An 18,304-nucleotide genomic window follows, 5' to 3' on the forward strand; every position below is an offset into this window, starting at 1 on the left:
AAGCTCATTGTCAAGCCATTATTAAGTCAGACCTCGTTCTGAGCTAACAAGTTCAGTCCTCAAGACTTACCAGAAGGGGCTCAGCACCATGATAACAGGAATGGTTTACCAACACAGGCTCAGTGCTATACTACCACTGACAAATGTTTTTCGATCACGTTGCTCCTTACATCAACACTTTCAGACGTTTAGAGTCTCTCAAAGAACCCCACAGCTACACTAAGTAATATTACCAGAGTATATGCAATACCAAAACCAAATAAAAACCCCAATGGTTAAGAGTATTGACTTATGACATGGATACCTGTTAGTGTCCTTGCAGAGGGAGGTACTTATCCCTTCTACATAGGCAATTAGTGAAGCAGGTGTTCAGCCGATAGTTTCAAGAGATTGAAATTGTAAGAAGCTGGTATAAAATTTAGTTTTCCTTAAAACAAGTCGTTGCCCCCCTGCCCTGAGTCAACCTGAGCTACTCTGGTGCAAAAAATCTCACACATAGGAAAAAATCTTACCCTAAATTTATATTTTGTACTGCGCCTCAAATTCTTCACCGTGTAGGTAAGATCATCACCATCATATTTTGGCTTGAAACCATATCCCTGCAGAATTAAACAGCATTACTTGAAACACAGACCAAACTATGTACCATACTTGATACACATAAGTTACTGTTATAATTTACTGTTTCAGACCATAATAGTCACGCTCCCTGAGAAAATAATACGTGTAACTTCGTTGTGTAAACACAAGATATTTTTTTTACAAAAGAGAAAACTGATTAACCATTCTCCAATCAGAAGAAAGGAAGAGTAAAGAAAAATATACACAGTGACAACGGAAATTATATCTAACACTTTCAAAGGGCAGAATGAGACTGATTTTTAAACAAACTTGGTTAGGTTGAAAAGACATCTAGAGAGACCACACTTCATCATGGAGCTACTTTGATGTAGCTCTTACAAAGATTAACTTACATACATTCACAAAGTTAAAAGTAATTCAAAAGTCTTTGCAGGACTAAATCTTAATAGTATTAATAACAATTACTGTCACAATAAAAATAAGAAAGTTATGTCGCTTGGTCATAGCAATGACAGCCATTAGCTTACTTTCAGAAAACATAGCTCCTCGTAGAACATTCTACCAAAAATAATCAGTTACACTTAATACAATTATGTATTAAACACACATATTACAATCTCTTTTTTAATTGAGAGTAAGTATTCTAAACTTACTGAGTTCTCGTCCTCCATCTCTAATATATATGAGATTCCTTCATCTGATGGTGTTCCTGAGGGTTTTGTCCACTGTAGGGATAACCAAGTAACTCCAGCATTAATCAGCAAAGGACTTGCTGGTGTGGTTGGGGCAGTGCCTGAGGTATGATACAGGACTTCTTCACTAAAACCACTGTTTAAAACAGACAGTATGTAAACTAACTAGACACAGTAATGAATATCTAGAAAAGCATAATTCTTACTAAACACAGCTATGACAGATTCTTGGACACTTGTGAAACTGGAAATTGCAAGCTGGTACATGCAGACAACTTCACTTGCCCACGAGTCTGCCAGTAACAATACATTTGAACAAGGTCAACATATTTTTTTGTATAATTACAATGTTTTGCTAACCAAAATGTTTTGCTTTTTCATATTAAATCATTATTCTAAAACAACAGAGCTCTATACACAGTAATCTACTAATACCATAGTGTCGTTCATATTCAAAATGAAATATGAAGACATAAAAGCATACATGGGAAGACCTCAAAAAAATTTTGCTTCCCAGGCAGCAATTCCAGTATACTGTGAAGTATTAGTTTCTCTAGTGATTCAGAAAAATAACAGAATAGTCTCATTCAATGTTACGTTACTTTAAGAGCTGCCAATATGAAAGTCTTATGGCAGAACAAACGAAGTATTGTCCACCAGTGAGTCTCTTAACACAGCTGTTAAGCTTATCTGATAATGCCTGGATAGACCTTGAAGTGAAAATACAAGTAAGTTACATAAAAAGACCTACTGTGAAACAGAGGGATGCAAATGTCAGTAAACTGGTACTATACTTGCATAGGTGGTTTGACACGTATCAGCTAGACTCTAAAAACCACCCATCGGTTCTCAGATGGCATTTATGTAGAGATTTGCTGCTTCCAGATCAGATCTGAAGAAACACAGGCTAAAGAGCTAGTCTAGTTTTCTTTTTTAACTGTATGAAACTAACGTCAAAGATGTAATCTTAATCTAAAAAGCTAGGCACTACCTAAGTGAGCATCAGGAAGCCCTGAAAACAGAATTCTCTGTATGGCTTAAATAACAGTATCAGTTAAATTTTATCTTGTGTGTTGGAACCTGACTTTCCTGAAAAATGTCAATACAGAGATACCTCAACTTCATTTTCTCTCTTACCTAACCCACATTATAGTAATGCACAAACTGAAAATTTGGGTCTGCTCTGAGGTCTTCTTCTAAAAAAAAAAAGAACTAAAAAAATCTTATAGGGAATACATTTTTTTCTTGCAAAAGTCACAGGCAAGAAAATCTCTGAAAATGAAGATGATGTGATACATAGAATACATCTACTAAAAAAATCTCAGCATAATATATAGGTAGGCTAGACAAAGCCTAAAGAGAGGCTAGACATATACTAAGCCTTTCTCTATTCACAACAAACTACTGAATGAGTCACCTTACAAGCAAATATGAGGTAAAAACCCACACATCTTAAAAACATTGACTTTCTTTACTTGATCAAACCATTCCAAAACACCCTGAAATCAAGTAAAAGATTCCAGCAACACCCACATTTCAGTGACTCTTAAACCATTCACTTAGAAATACAATAATGCTCCAGTTTTCTTTTGCCGCTGTTTCAAGCATGCTTAGAATTAGATTTAAAAACATGAGTAACTAAAACATAAAATATCTGTTCTTGTTGGCAAAATCATTTAGACAAAATCCTGTCTCCAGAAGCCTAAGATTCTCGATGTTCTTCATAAGGAATAATCAGGCACTCCACCCTAATAAATACTATTTAATGAGACTTAATTAAATAATACCATAAGGACAATAAAGTGCATTTTTACAATGCTATGAAACATTGATTTAAAAATCTATTTGGCATGATTAGTTTAAAAGGGCTACTTTTTTTGTTCAGTGTCTTTCACTGGCTTACACTGCAGGCATTTGTAATACGTGCAGGTTATTCCTTGAGGGCCCATTTACAGTCAGGCATAAAACTTGAACAGAAAAGAGCCAGAGCACTGGACCTTGCTTAACCGTCACTCCACTCCCTGTCTATTTTTTTGAGCAGTTCCAACTAAATCTCATCAAGACAAAGTCCAGGAGCAACTCTGAGAACAATTAATTCCAGAAACACCATCCAGAAGGCAGTAAAAAAGACTGTCAGAGCACACCAGAAGTCATTTTAGCTCACTATGCTGTACTCTGACAGTGTCCCAAAGCAGCTGCCTAAGGAAAGGCACAGGAACAGGTACTATACGCAATGCATTCCCTCAGGACTCTCCAAAGCCTCCCAACACACGTCTTAGATCTCCTAATACTTCATAGTCTGCAGAAGATTTCTTCTGCCCAGCAGGAATTATCGCCCCACGTCTGGCTCCCTATTCTTTACAGTGTCCAAGCAGGCACTGCTCCCTCAAGCACCTCCTTGTGCCAGCTGAAGGACATAAAATGCACATCCTCTATTTCGTGCTACAGAAACACCATTCTGGGGATCTGCACACAATACTCCTAATATTTCAAACACTGAATAAAAAAAAAATGAACGCATAATAGCAATTTTAGGATGATGGCTAGAGAAGCTGTCTTTATGCCACACAGGACTTCAAGGTCCAAGTGCTACTACGTAGTGTGGATACTGGCAGTCTGCCCTAGGGATGACGAGCCCTGGTAGTGCGACTGTTGGCCAGGTTTATCTGCTTTGCCTCAAGATCAAGAAGCATTCTCAAGAACTAACATATCCAGTGCTGAAAGCTTGACTGAGAAACAAGTAATTTGGGGTTTTTTTTTGCAAGTCTCAGCTGAAATTAATGTCATTCATCAAAAAATTCAAAACAAAGTTTTGTGCTCTGTAACTTCTGAAAAGTAGAAATTAAAAGCAAGAACCACATGTCCTAAGGATTCCAAATAAGCTCTATAACATCAAAAGAATCAGTGATATGGTAATGTAATATTCTATCCATTTCCCAGGGTAAAAGGAGACTAACAGGTACCTTAGATAAAGGGCATATCTGTGTAACGGGACACAGCACAGAGCACAATACAGATACACCTTCAGGTAGCACTGGGGGTTCTGTCAGACTTGCTTCCTCCTCCAGCAGAGTTACTGACACCTCACTATACTGTCCTCACTAAAACTCTAAATTTAAGGAGGGCTGATAAGCCTTGGAAAATTGCTACACCAGCTTCAAGAACTACCATGTCAAACGTCCCTGGCACCAAGAGCAGCAAAGAGCATGGTAGGAGGTACTGTCCAGTAAGCACAGCAGCACAGGCACTGCTGTATTTAAACTATTCAGTTCTGGCCCTTTGGCTGAATCACTTCTCTTTTAGTGTGACCTCCAGAAATCTTTTGTGTCTTATTACATCAGACACAAAAGCCACTGTGTGTGAGTCTCTGCAGTGTAGCGCTTACCCAAAAATTCTATTACAAGTACATGTAGTAGGAAACATGTCCAAAGCAGCAACTTTGGTGGTCAGTGTGGGCCTACAAGGACTGAAACTAAAAACCAGCACAGCCTGAGCTAATTTCACGTCTGGGCAGCTGGATTGTCTGTATCATGCTCATGCTCCCCATTCTAGGGGCATTGTGTAGAAACGTCTGAGCAGGCTGTTCAGGACATGAGGTTAAGGCCAGCAGAACAGCTGTAATATCTGCTGAGATTTGTAGCATTTATATGGTAAGTATGCCCATAACAGAGTTTCTAGTATGTAGCTACACCACACCTGGACAAAATACACTACGCTGGGAATCACAGAACAGCTGAGGTTGGAAGGGATCTCTGGAGGTCATCTCGTCCAACCTCCTCTGCTCAGGCAGGATCAAGTGGTACACAGAACACAGGTAATCTGCAAACAAACATTCCAATCATACACTGTCAATTAACTATGCAGTTGGACTAGATGATCACTGTGGATCCCTTTCAACTGAACTATTCTGTATTCTATATTCTGTTTCATTCCAGCTGGACAAAAGACTTATTTCTTTAAATGTCATCATATGTCTTTCCTAAACAAGCACACACGCGCATGCATATGCATTCCATATTCATGTACGTAGTAGTAATATTTACCTCATTCCCATGTCATTTTTGGCTGCTAGCCTAAAGGTGTATCCCATTGCTGGTGATAGTTTAGTAATCCTATACTGCTTCTGTTGGCCATAATAACATTGGCAGAACTCTCCATTTCCTTTTCCCTAAAAAGGAATAGGTTAATCACATTATCCACCCTATTATATATGCATACATCAATTAAAGTAACACACAAATGTGAAATAAACTCATTTTTTTGAAACGAAACATAACTCAAGAATTTCCTATATAGTGAGGTAGTAGGTAGTATATGAAACTTCATATATATATTGAATTAGAAGCTTTTTTCCCTTCCTTCCTTTCCATTTCTCAGTTTCACAGGGTTGGAAAGAGAAAGCCATGAAGCTTCTACAGTTCTGCAATCTTGGGATATCTGTCTAGGTAGAAACTGGAAGATGCTTGCTGGGTTATACAAAAGGAAGACTGTTACAGGTCTTGACAGAAGTATTGGACTACAAGTGAAAGAGCCTCTATTAATAGTGGGAGAATCATAGAAAGGTTTGGGTTGGAAGAGACCTTTAAGATCATCCAGTTCCAACAGGGAAAAAGATATCTTTTATTGTCTGTTTTTTTTAGGTCAGGCACTACTGCATGGTGACCTATGCCGAGGCAGCTGCTTTTAGCAACTACATTGTTTGTTTCTGCTGGTCTGTCTGTCTTTCACCCACTACAGACTCAATGCTATTACTTACCCACTTCAAGAAAGGCATTTTGCTGCTAGCAAGCATCAGAAAATGCAGAGGCAATAAACTAAAATTGTTGTTTGCTCTAACTTGCTTGTGCTGCTATTAAGGAAAAAAACACTTAGAACAGGGTCAGTAAAACCAGCAGCTTGTCTGGTCTCAGGATGGTAAAGCAGGACAGGCTTTACAGGAAGATTTCAAATAACCAGCCTAGGAGGAATTTCCTTGCAAGGTTAACAGAGAATTTGTGTCAGTTCAAATAGGATAAACTCCTGTCCCTCAAAAAAAGCCTGTGCATTCCCATCTACATGAATAGTTTCATGAGAACTTATGTAATTAAGATCCTATTATTTTATATTCCCCAAGAAAAAAAATTGTGCAATACTCGTATTTTGATAATTGCTTCAGAATTACGTATTTGGCATATGGCTCTAGACAGAAGTTACATTTTCATACAACCCAATGTGCACAGTTGCATACAACTACTTTTTAAAAAAATACAACATTCGAAAGAGAATAACTTGCTTACTTCATCCCATTCCAAAAGGTAACTGTGGATTTTAGAACCATTATCACAAGATGCCTGAAACAAGAAAAGATGAAAATTAGAGCTCTAATTGGATACAAGACTACTTAAGGAAAAAATGCTTATATAGGTCAAACCATGTCAAGACCAGCAGAGGGCAAATGATGCTCTCGTTACTTGAATGTTTCACTTGCCAAGACAGCCCTATAGTTCAGCCTCCATCCAATGAATGCCTGTATTGTGTTTACGGTTTGGGTTTTTTTTCAATTTAGACTTGGAAAAGTATTCTGGCAGCAGTGTAAAACACTACAGTATATCTCTGAGCAGCCAGATTGTTGGTCTGCTCAAACCTCAGTCCTTCCAGACCACTTTATTTGCTTTACACAATCAAGCCTATGTTCAATAACAGTGAAAGGAATTGGTTCCATAGTATAAGAGGGGATTGGAACCCAAACCACTGTCCCTCATTCAAACTCAGTAACTTTATCTACAAAGGCTCCCTGGTTTTCTGGGAATCTTCTCTTTGCTCAAGTCCGCTCCTAACCCAGTATATGTATTTCCAGTCATGGAACTGTGGAAACAGTATATTTGACAAAAATTTTTCATTTCAATGAACTGTCATTTGATTGACAAATCCAAAACATTTCTGAAGAGTATAAACTATTTGTTTCAAAGGTTTTTAAACTACTCTTACCTTCCACTGCAAAGTAAGAGAATTTTTGGTCCGATTAGTTATCCTGGGCAGATTTGGAGCATCAGGTTCACAACTTGTTGTGGTAAAACTCTCTGCTTCTGAAGGGCTCCCCTTTACACAGTTGCATTCGACTTGGACTCTGAAGTGGAAAAGAGGCAAGAACGTTTTGCTTCAAAATCTGTGTATACAGTTTCCAAAGAAAACTCAGTGTTCAGAATTAAGTCACTGCTTTGCTATCTCACTATTAAAATATCACTGTTACAAATACATAACTGGTGGAAGCATCTAGAATGCAAAAGTAAGAGAGTCCTTTACTTTGGATGTATATCTTTACAGTCCATCAGCTTTAGTCTTACAATTACATTTTAAATCTGTTTGTTATTTGCTGTACTTTGGTTGGGAAATAATAGTAACATCTTGCAGGCTCATTATATGTTGCAGAAATTAAGTGATACTATGAATAATTCTTCTTCTGCAAGTGCTTTTGTCAGATGAGAACAGTGAAGCTGTTGATACATTTTCAGAGTACCTTCTGCATGCCTTCAAGACCTTGCTTAGTCTGTTTACCCCGTCCTTTCCTTTGGAAGGTTATGAATTAACTCTCCATGTACTTCAGAAGAGTGAATTCTTGCTTCTGTCTCAAAGAGAAATGGTTTTTCTAGTAGCTTTTCCCCAAAATGCAGTGCAGGATTATTATCTGGCATCCTCCTGTGCTCTCCTGTCACCTCAGCTGTGTAGCTATGCTTTGTCTCCTTCCTGGGTCAACCCACACGTTACCTTCTTATGATTCACCTGTTCCTTTGATATTAAAAAAACACTTCCCCTTCACAACATTCCGCCCCCCCCCATTTTCCTCAGATCACTGATATAAGACTTGTGTTCCCTGCTGATGAGGATGCAAAAGTCCTTCTTTCTATGCTCTTGTTGCATGAGCAGCGAGTCACAGGAAATTTGGCTTTGTAGATTTCATGAACAGGGAGAGACATTCAAACAGTGACTACTGCTGCGCACAAACTTGTTTGTGCTTGCATACAATCAGAAATGCGTAATTTAGTAGTTATCTTCATAGTTCACTCTTTCTGGTATTCATTGACTTTGGGCAGTGTTCACACTGGCAGAATTCTGTTTAACACCCAGTTCAGGAAGAGCTTAAATGGCTAAGTCATCTATTCCCACGCATTCTCTAAAACTATCAGAATTGAGCAAGAAAGAATCTGAATGTAGCTTGCTAAAAAGGGACTTACAGTGGGGAAAAAAAAATTATAGGCTTTGACCCTTACATTTCATACATTTTGAGCTTTAACATCATTGGACAAACTGCATAAACACTACTAAAACTAGGAACAAAATTGCAGGGAAGACACTTGCATATGAAGAATTTTGAGTCAATCTATCATTCATCTTTCTCCTGAATCTGTGCTGCAGGCCATATAGTGGCCCAAATTAAATGACGTTTGTATTGAAGAACAGACCAACCCTCTTTTGCTTCTGGTTTGGCATCAGGACAATATGCTGGAAAACAGCACTAGAAGGTACAGATGCCCTCACAATGAGGACCAGGAATGTAGCTCTCCCATTGGAGCAAATGCTAATCAGAAGACTTACACAACAGAAATCCTCCTCCTCCCTACTGCTGATATTGTAAAGCTGATGTGGCAAGAGGCACAACATTTCTGGCTTGGATCCTTACTCACACACTTCTGTTCCCTGTGCTTCCTACCAACAGCCTCTAAATTGGTTCCCTGGTCAATACACAGGAGTCTTGGGGTTCTCCACAATCAAGAGAGGCACATCCCTCACATGCTGCGCATTCAGTCACTTCCAAAGTTGCACTCTCCACCTGCAATTATTTCTTGAAAAGGCAGTACTATTAAGGCGGCCTTCACTTCTGCCTTTACAACGTTATTATAAACTGCTGTATTCATACTGTTTTTTTGTTTTTTAAATTAAGAAATAAGACAATCTTCCAAAAAGCAGGGAGAAGTAACACCTAACTACACCTTTCCAAGCCTATGCTACTTCTTCAGCAGGACACACCAAAGCAGAAAATTCTGCTAGAAGGGCAGAATCACTCTGAGTGAGAGGTGTATCTAGTTACACATATGGGGTCAGACTCACTGGTCTGCTGGAGCAAAGTGAAAGCAGCATAAGCTGGCTTTCAGGGAGCCAGCAGCATGTTCCTGTGCAAGATACCTCCCTCTGCTGCTTCTGAGAAACAGAAAGCAAGCAGCATCTGGCTCCAAGGACAGAAAAATGCTACTCTTCTGGTAAGCCATGAGAAGTAAAGAGCACAGATGCTGGATGAGGAAGGATTAATATCGTTTTCCAAAATGGACTAAGTGGTCAGCTAAGCCAAAAATGTTGACTTATGGCTCAAATGAGGATGAGATGCAGTAAAGAACCTCTGAAGATTTATTTATGCAAATACACAGATCCAATGAAACTTTTAAAACATTTCCACTGAATTTAATGAATACAGAGGGAGATACTCACTTTGCATGGTAATCAGTTGCTGGTCTGAGATCATTTACAGTAACTTTGTTTTCTTCTCCGCTGGAAAGAGAAATTATTTGGTTTAACACTGTTTCAGAACCCATACATTTATAAAAAGATACACATCATCTAATTAATCCAACTAACACTTCTAAGAAATATATTTACTAATGGTTTGTTTCTGTTGCTCAGTATAGTAAAATGAAAATGCATTTATCTTTGAACTTTAGGGGCTACTCATATTTGAATCCTATTGTTTTGCACTGGTGGGTTTGGTTTTTTTTTGTTGTTCTGTTTGTTTGGATTTTTTTTAAGAATAATTATTTTCCTCTTTACTCTCTAAGATCAGCTGTGTGTCTGTGCATGTACTTTATCACACAAAACCCATTAAAGTGCTGGGGCCTTTAGAAGCTCAGTTCAGCCCTACAAAAACGGTTATCTAAAACTGTAAATGACTGAATACATCTGCTTGTTAGAGCCCAGTACACAGAAAAGGCACCTCAGTGACAACTATAGTATCAGTGTGCTTCTACTGACATCAGCTATGTTAGCAAAGCTCATTTCTTTCCCTTTAAGCTTCTAGGACAGGGATATCCAACTTGTGATGCATGCTGAATAATGAGAATGTTTCTAAGAAATTCATGGAAGGTGAGCAAGACAAACTAGCTAAATATAAAGATCTGTAATTATTAGAAAGCTCTACACACTTAATGGTAAATTTTCTATTGTATTTCTCCAAGTTGCAAAACCCAATTACAAACTGTTGTATTAAGAAAGAAACAATTGAAGAGGTTTTCTTGTTTTGCTGCTGCTGGAGTTGCATTCCGTGTGAATCCACCTAATTTATGCCATATCTTAAGATCATCTTTTACCAGGAGCATCTTCAGGGAAGAAAGGGATAACCTTACTAGTATCGGAAGCACATGCTGAAGTAAATAACTACAAATACAATTATCTGTATTTCTCACTATTTGTATATCTCACTAATGGAGAATATTTTCTAATGCAGCTGGTTGAAATACAGATAAGTGATATTAAAACAGGTTTCCAACATCCAAGAACAAAGTCTTTAAATTCTAATTGATGGTACAGATTTCAGTAATAAACTAGAACCAATTCTACTGAAAAAAAAAGTAGTTTGCTTCAAAGGAGAAGTTGCACAAAACTGCTTATTACTTAAATCTCTGGACAACAAGAAGATTTTTAATGAGGTTTTAAGACCCACAATTCAATGTAATAGCAAAGAAATAAAAATAATGAACACCTACATGTATACAGTTTTGTACTTTCCATCTTTTCCAGTATTTGAAATCATTACTTCATAAATATAAACATCTGGAACGTCATTCTTGTCAGCATCTTCTCCGGTATCACTGGATGGAGGGGACCAGGTAAGCAGTGCTGTTCTTGCCTGAATATCTGATACCTGTAGAAACACAACTTTGAGAACTGTGCCTTTTAAATGCTATTGTTCATAAATGTTCCTTTGCCATGTAGGGCTAAATAAAAGAGAAGAAAATAAGACAGCACTATCATATCAAAGTATTTATACTCATCTAATAGCTACTAATTAGTTTTTACAGATGAAATCTAACTGGAAATCTGCATGAGAAAACTGCAATTTTAAGGTCCAGGACTGAGTACACATAAACTTCTAAGTAACAAATGCCACCTAGTGGGCTACATAAAAATAACTATCATTTGTGAACCACAAGAGATGGCAACCATATACCATGAATTAATAATTTCATTAAGGGAGAATGTTTCAGACTGGGTTTTTTTTATGTGGTACTCTGATTTTTTTAAACTCCTTGTTGATGAGGTGATTTTCATATGAAATATAGAGAAGCTGAGGAATTTCTCAAAAAATGACTGGCATTACTGTAGCAGGGACATAAAGAAACTGTGCTTTGGCCATTTAATTATGACTGTGACAAACAGACTCTCCCATTAGATTAGAATCTATTTGGTTAGCTACCCCAGCAAACTTTTTGATCAGGATATTAGCAGGGATACAACTACCTGAGGTGCTCATCTAGTACTCTGTTAGCGAACAGAGTATTAAAACATAAAACGTAGTTTCAGTTCAGGCACTTGCGATGCAGGCATGCTCATGAAGTCCATGTACATATATATATACCTACATATAGGCAATATCCTAAAGAATTTCTATGATGATGCTTGTTTGCACAGCCCAGCCTTTGCATAAAGGCCCAGGTAACAACAGTGGGTGTGACAGAAACGTGAGCATAAAAAGTGTGTGAATGCAACAACTCTAGTTGTCTGAGAAATCTTTGCCCTAGCAGACTCCTTGAGCTAAAGGTGGTGGCCCCTGGGTGGCTTAAATGGTAACTGTGGAACTGCAAAGAGACTTCTGAAATGAAGAATTGGCTTCAGAAGTACAAAAGCGGCATGAAAATTCATACCAGGGATAAGACATGCTGGAGTGGAACAGAACAGTGATCAACACCTGGCCTGGCAGGGTGGGAAATTGCCCTGCCACCATCACAACCTCCACCCAGGCCTGACGGATGCCGCGAACAGCTGCACTCCAGCTGATGCAACTGCAGTTTGGGGTGCAGTTTGGGTGGGCGTGTGTGACCTGGTGGAGAGCTTTCTCAATGGCCAGTGGATTAGCAGACTGTAGGGAACACCACAGTTCAGAGAATAACACAGTTACATTCAAAGCTAAAGCACCCATGCATCCCAAAGGAGATGTGCAGTTAGGGGCACCCATGCATCCCAAAGGAGATGTGCAGTTAGGGGCACCCACATTCCCAGAAGAGTGGGTGCTGCCTGAAACCCACATGTGCTGCAAAGGGATGCTCCTATTTCTGTAGGTGAGTGCATGAGTGTGCGCACGTGATTATGATTTTTTAGGATTCGTTACAGAAGGAAGCCTAGAAATTCGTGGAATACTGCACATCTAGTATTGTGGTTTATTTGTAGCACCTGCTTACTAGTTCTGATTTCATAAGAGAAGAGAAAACACAGCATATGAAATGACTAGATTTACAATATGACTGTAATATATACCTATTCTGGGAATAATTGCTTTTGGAAATCTATTATCAGAGTACCAGTATCAAAATACAATCATCTTCACAACTGGTGCTCCCAAACTGCTATAATATACTGAACAAAAAACCTGAATGAGTCAACTTCAAGAACAAAGCAGAGGAAATAATTTTTTGATGACAGACAAATGAAAAGTAGGAAAATCAAACAAAATGAACCTCAATGTCTTGGAAATAATGTCACCTCAGTACAATCCTAGCATTTCTGGAAATCTTTGGAGTTGTGGGAAGCCTCTGGTTAAATCTCCCTCTCAGACAGTCTTAATCCCTCCCTCCTGGGTTGCAAAAGGCAGCAGCGGGTACTGAAGGGACATGTAGGTTCCTGGAGGACCTAGTATACTCCAGAACTAGTAGGTCCATTTTAAGTTGATCTATTCCTATGGTTAGCAACCTTAACAAATGATTTTTTTTTGCTGATGTCCAGGAAGTATCTCTCTTACTACCAGCTAAGCCTACTTGTCCTAGTCACCATGCAGTTGAATGTGAGACCTTCCTTTCTGCAGTTTTCTTACGTATTTGAAGATTACTAGCATTTGTGTCTTCCCTCACTTATCTAAATCTCTGATCATTCTCAATGTTCTCTTTATCTCCTACTGTTTCATTATCTTTAGTGCTTTTACCATAACTGCCTTATACACTGACAGATTACATTTCACCTCATGCATCTTAGTCTGTCTATCTTCTTTTATACCAGAGAAGTAATGAGGTTGGTATGAGTGAAAGGTGGCATTACAACTTATTGGAACATTAAAAGATTAGAGGTTTCAACTGTTCAGTACAGAGAGAGCAAGAAGAGTGGGATGGAGATCAAAGACAACATTACAGACTATAGAGCAACAGACAACTCACAGGGCTGACTAGTAAAATTAAACCCAGACTATTAGTGGAAATCATTATATATCAACAAGCGTCGACAGAGAACAGGGTGAAATGCTCTTTAGGTCTCTGACTGGATGAAAAATTGTTATCCTGAGTTACTCCTCAAGGGCAACGTAAACCTTCCCTAAGACTTCTAAAGTAACAGAGCACTAACTACAACACAATGAAGCAGTATTATGAAATGAGCTAAAAATCAGTGACTATGTAGGTTGTTCTGGTTGTTTTACTTTGTGTAAACAGAGTATGTGACTACAGAATATTATGAAAAACTGAAGCTTTGCTATGGCCCATTTGCTAAAGCTTAAAAACAACAGCCAGTGGATCAGAAATCAGAAATGCAAAGTGTTCACAGCCAGTGATCAGAAATGCAAAGTGAAAAGTGTTCACAGAAGCTGGGAATTAAGGACATCCCAATGGTGCATAAAAAGCTGCAATGTAAAAGATCATACAAATTCTCTATACGTACAAATCCACACATACCTTGTATTTGGTTTGTGTGGCAAGGTTTTGGTAGAAGGGGAGTTATAGAAGCGGCTTCTGTGAGAAGCAGCTAGAAGCCTCCTCCATATCCGACAGTCTACGCCAGCTGGCTCCAAGATGGACTTGCTGTTGGCCAAGGATGAGCCCATCAGTGATGGTGGTAGCACCTCTGGGATAACAGATATGAGAATGGGGGAAAAACCCTACTGTGAAACAGCATTAGGGGACAGGAGTGAGAATATGCACAAGAAATGGCTTTGCAGACACCAAGGTCAGTGAAGCAGGACAGGGAGGAGGTGTCTCAGGTGCCAGAGCAGATTCCCTTGCAGCCCAGCGCAAAGACCACACTGAGGCAGGCTGTCCCCCTGCAGCCCATGGAGGTCAATAGTGGAGCACAATCCACCTGCAGCCCATAGAGGATCCCATGCCAGAGCAGGTGGATGTGCCTGAAGGAGGCATGGGACTCCATGGGAAGCCCACGCTAGAGCTCCCGGCAGGACCTGAGGACCCGTGGAAAGTGGCACCCGCTGCAGCAGGTTTTCTGGCAGGACTTGTGACCACGCTGGAGCAGGTCTGTTCCTGAAGGAATGTACCCTGTGGAAGGAACCCACGCTAGAGCAGTTTGTGAAGAACCGCAGACCACAGAAAGGACTCGCACTGGAGGAATTTGTGGAGAACTGTCTCCCATAGGAGGAACTCCATGCTGGAATGAGGGAAGAGTATGAGGAGTCCTCTCCCTGAGGAGGAGGGAGCAGAAGGGAAAACATGTAATGAACTGACCACAACTCTCATTCCCAATCACCCTGTGTTGCTGAGTTGGAGGCAGAGAAAATCAAGTGTAAAGCCAAGCCTGGGAAGAAGGGTGGGGTAGGGAGGAGGTATTTTAAAGATCTGGTTTTATTCCTCATCACCCTTCTCTGATTTGATTAGTAATGAAATAAACTAATTTCCCCGAGCTGAGTCTGTTTCGTCAGTGACAGTAATCACTGAGTGATCTCTCCCTGTCCTTATCTCAACCTATGACAGCCATTTGTTAAATTTTCTCTCCCCTGCCCAGCTGAGGAGAAGAGCGATGGAGCAGCTTTGGAGTCACCTGGCATTTAGCCAACGTCAGCCCACCATGTATGCTCCAAATCAGGCAGTGCTCTGTTACTGGTGGATGGAGAAGCTAAAACTGTCAAATGTTACTTCCATCCTGCACTATCAACGAGACAGAAATCCGTATCCTTCTTATGTAGCCCTGTTGTGGACTATAAAATTCACAACCTACAGCAAAGTCACTGGGTCCAGCAGATGGTGCCCAAGAAAACTGAGAGGGTCTGGAATAGACCAGGTGTTCAAGTTAAACCCCTGGTTCCTCGTCAGCGATGTACACTCGCATTAAACCAAGTAGTGCCTACAAGCCAAGACTAAACTAGTAAGCCCTGGGGAGTGAACTAGTTACAGAACAAGTGTAAGAGGCACATACCTGAGGGCCTATGAGAGCAGGCTCATGGTCAGAAGAACAGAAGAAGAGGTACAACACTTAACTCTTTGGCAGGCATAAATAATGGAAATAATTTCCAATCCTGTCCCTCGTACACCTGAATTCCACTGAAGGTGCTACCTTCTTCCTTTCTGCAACCCCAGAGAATGGGAGTCAAGGATTGTGTTGGCCTCAGAAACAGAGTTTGTGCGTGAGGGGGGCAGTAGTCAGATAAAAAGAAGAGAGGTAGAAGGAGTGGGACTGAATAACATCAAGGTCTTTCTTCTGGGCCTACACTCTTAAAAGATGTAACATGCTTGCCAAGTTCTGGAGCTTTTCAGTAAATTCCCGTAGAGGTGTGTGAGTATTTTCAACCACTCCTAGTTACTAAAAAAAAAATCACAGTTGGAAGCACTGACAAGGAAGAATCAGAAAATGAAATTTAAGTCCTTCTAAATTCATTTATAAAAAATTTGATACTGCTTTTCAGATTCAACTTCCAGCTAAGAGAATGATTCTTAAACACAAGTCTAGGTTCAGCTGTATTATTCCTCATAAGACAATTAATAAAGGACAAAAGCAAAGTATTGAAAGATTTCCTATAAAAAACTTTTCTCTATTATGTATACGCACTATGGCTAGATTACATCACCATATACTATTTTAACACAAAACTCAGCTTTGCATGATGCAGGGATATGACAGCAATTACTAAGTTCTTCACTAAGCAGCCACTATTCAATACTGTCCTTTATACTTGCTGTTCAATAATAGCCCAGTACTTGACTTTTTGAACACAGGCCAGAGCTCTATTGTGGAAAAGAATCACTAGAGTTTCAGAAATTCCCATCAGTTCTCAAGCACAAAACATTAACATATTTTTGACAAATCTCTGCAATATAAGGAGTAAAAAGTATTTTTGAAGAACAAAGACTAAGATCAGAAGAATCTACTATTCTTAGGTGCTCTGAAACACTCAGGAGTGGCTTTTTCAGAAAGCGTGGCATTACTTATTACTTCATATGCTTATTCCAGCAGCTGCAATTGAGCACTGAGCTCTGAGCACCATGTGCTTCTGCAACACACAGTACAATGCTTGAGTCAGGTCCTAGCATGGAAGAAACTAAAAGGTGGATGTGTCTGCATTAGCAGTCCAGCTTGCAAAAGAGAATCTCCTCATTATCCTAATTAGGGTCAAACAAAAGAGCAGTTTTAGCATGTGCAAACTGGATTGCATTCACAGTGACACAAGGTACTTAACTGGTGCATAAGGTGCACCACATTCTAAAAGCCCATAAGCATATTCAGAAATGTGTGAACCACAAAACATGATCCCTTACCAAGAGACTTGTATCTTATACAACCAGTCCTCAAACTATGAGTTCCTATTGCTTCTTCTTATTGAACACTAGCCTTCTGCTCCATTCTTCATTTTGCTTTTGTCTTCACAGGCCCTCTTGTCTTATCTTCTGTTTACTTTTTTTATTTGGTTAATAGACAGGACAGCTGGTGGGGATTCTGCTCAAATGCTGAGGACTCTGTGTGGTGCTATCTGCAGAACCACTCCAACTTACACTTGGGTATAGAAAGTTCAAGACCTCTCTAAGCAGAAGGGTCAGCAGGTGGCAGTACCACATTACCAACTTCATTTAACACTGCCACATATGAAAGGATGGGGGATCCATATTGAAAGAACTGAAGAAAATGAGAACATGTTCATAAAAACATCTAATGGGAGTCTGGACAAAGCAAAGCTGATGTGCCCCATAGTGCAGAGAACTGAAGGAGACATGTGAATGAAAGCACACCACGAAGTCCACCATCTGATTCAGATGCACATGCCCCGGACCTGGACATTAAGGCATGGGACAGCCCAGGGCAGGTCACAGCCTTCAGCCCTACTCTGGGCTTTCTGAAGCCACCTGGAGGATATAGTGCAATGGATACTGTACTGTACCCATATGATTATCTGATCATACGACAACCACCACAGTTGGTATCCAGTACTGCCTATGCCAGCACTGAAGTTCAACCAGGAAATTCATGTTGACGATCCATCAAGAGCAGCATCGTGGTACAGACCCCACAGTGAGCGCTTCAAGCAAACAATTAATCAAAAACTTGCAGGAATATTTCTGATGATAACTACAAACAGAAGGCGTGAGAAAACACTATCTCCTGGTTCACTTGTGGGAGGGTGAGGAATACGTTTCCTTGGAGAAACTGTGGGAGGGTTGCTCTCGATCCTGCAAGGCCTAAGTAAGTAACATAGCCTCCCTTTCTCTTATCATATCACACTCCCCCAAGCTGCAACATCAGCGAGTCTTCCACCCACCCACAGCCTTGACAGTCCCTTGTCTTTGCAAAGCATAAGCCTCTCCAAGCACTGGAAGTTTGGCTTCTTGCCTTGTGTACACTGACTAGTCTGCAGCACACTACTACTGCCTAAACCTGCAATGTCTTCTGAGGTCTGCAAAGAGAGCACTCGTAGGCACACAGCTACATGCAATGACGTTCGAGTAAGGACATGGTGGAGAGGGGAAATGGTGTGCTTGCCTGAAAGGCATGGCTGGTTGAGTATTCAGGGTGGAAGGAAGTGAATGAAAACAAGACTGGCACTCCATTATTTTTTCATATGTCATTAGCAATACAGAAGAAGACACCACCAG

At 39.9% G+C, this 18,304-nt stretch overlaps 1 protein-coding gene across 3 annotated transcripts in view; it reads right to left on the bottom strand.

Annotated features, from left to right (window-relative positions):
* Positions 1-18,304, bottom strand: part of FNDC3A (fibronectin type III domain containing 3A) — a 124,992-nt gene that overhangs the window by 25,244 nt on the left and 81,444 nt on the right. For all 3 annotated transcript variants that reach the window (XM_054058764.1, XM_054058754.1, XM_054058772.1), the window contains 7 exons: positions 11,003-11,160; positions 9,735-9,794; positions 7,242-7,380; positions 6,551-6,604; positions 5,318-5,442; positions 1,236-1,410; positions 513-599 (listed from right to left, as the gene is read on the bottom strand). In XM_054058764.1, the coding sequence (XP_053914739.1) occupies positions 513-599; positions 1,236-1,410; positions 5,318-5,442; positions 6,551-6,604; positions 7,242-7,380; positions 9,735-9,794; positions 11,003-11,160 (798 nt within the window). The remainder of the gene's footprint in view (positions 1-512; positions 600-1,235; positions 1,411-5,317; positions 5,443-6,550; positions 6,605-7,241; positions 7,381-9,734; positions 9,795-11,002; positions 11,161-18,304) is intronic.

The sequence above is a fragment of the Cuculus canorus genome, chromosome 1, assembly GCF_017976375.1.
Source record: "Cuculus canorus isolate bCucCan1 chromosome 1, bCucCan1.pri, whole genome shotgun sequence".
Lineage (NCBI taxonomy): Eukaryota > Metazoa > Chordata > Aves > Cuculiformes > Cuculidae > Cuculus > Cuculus canorus.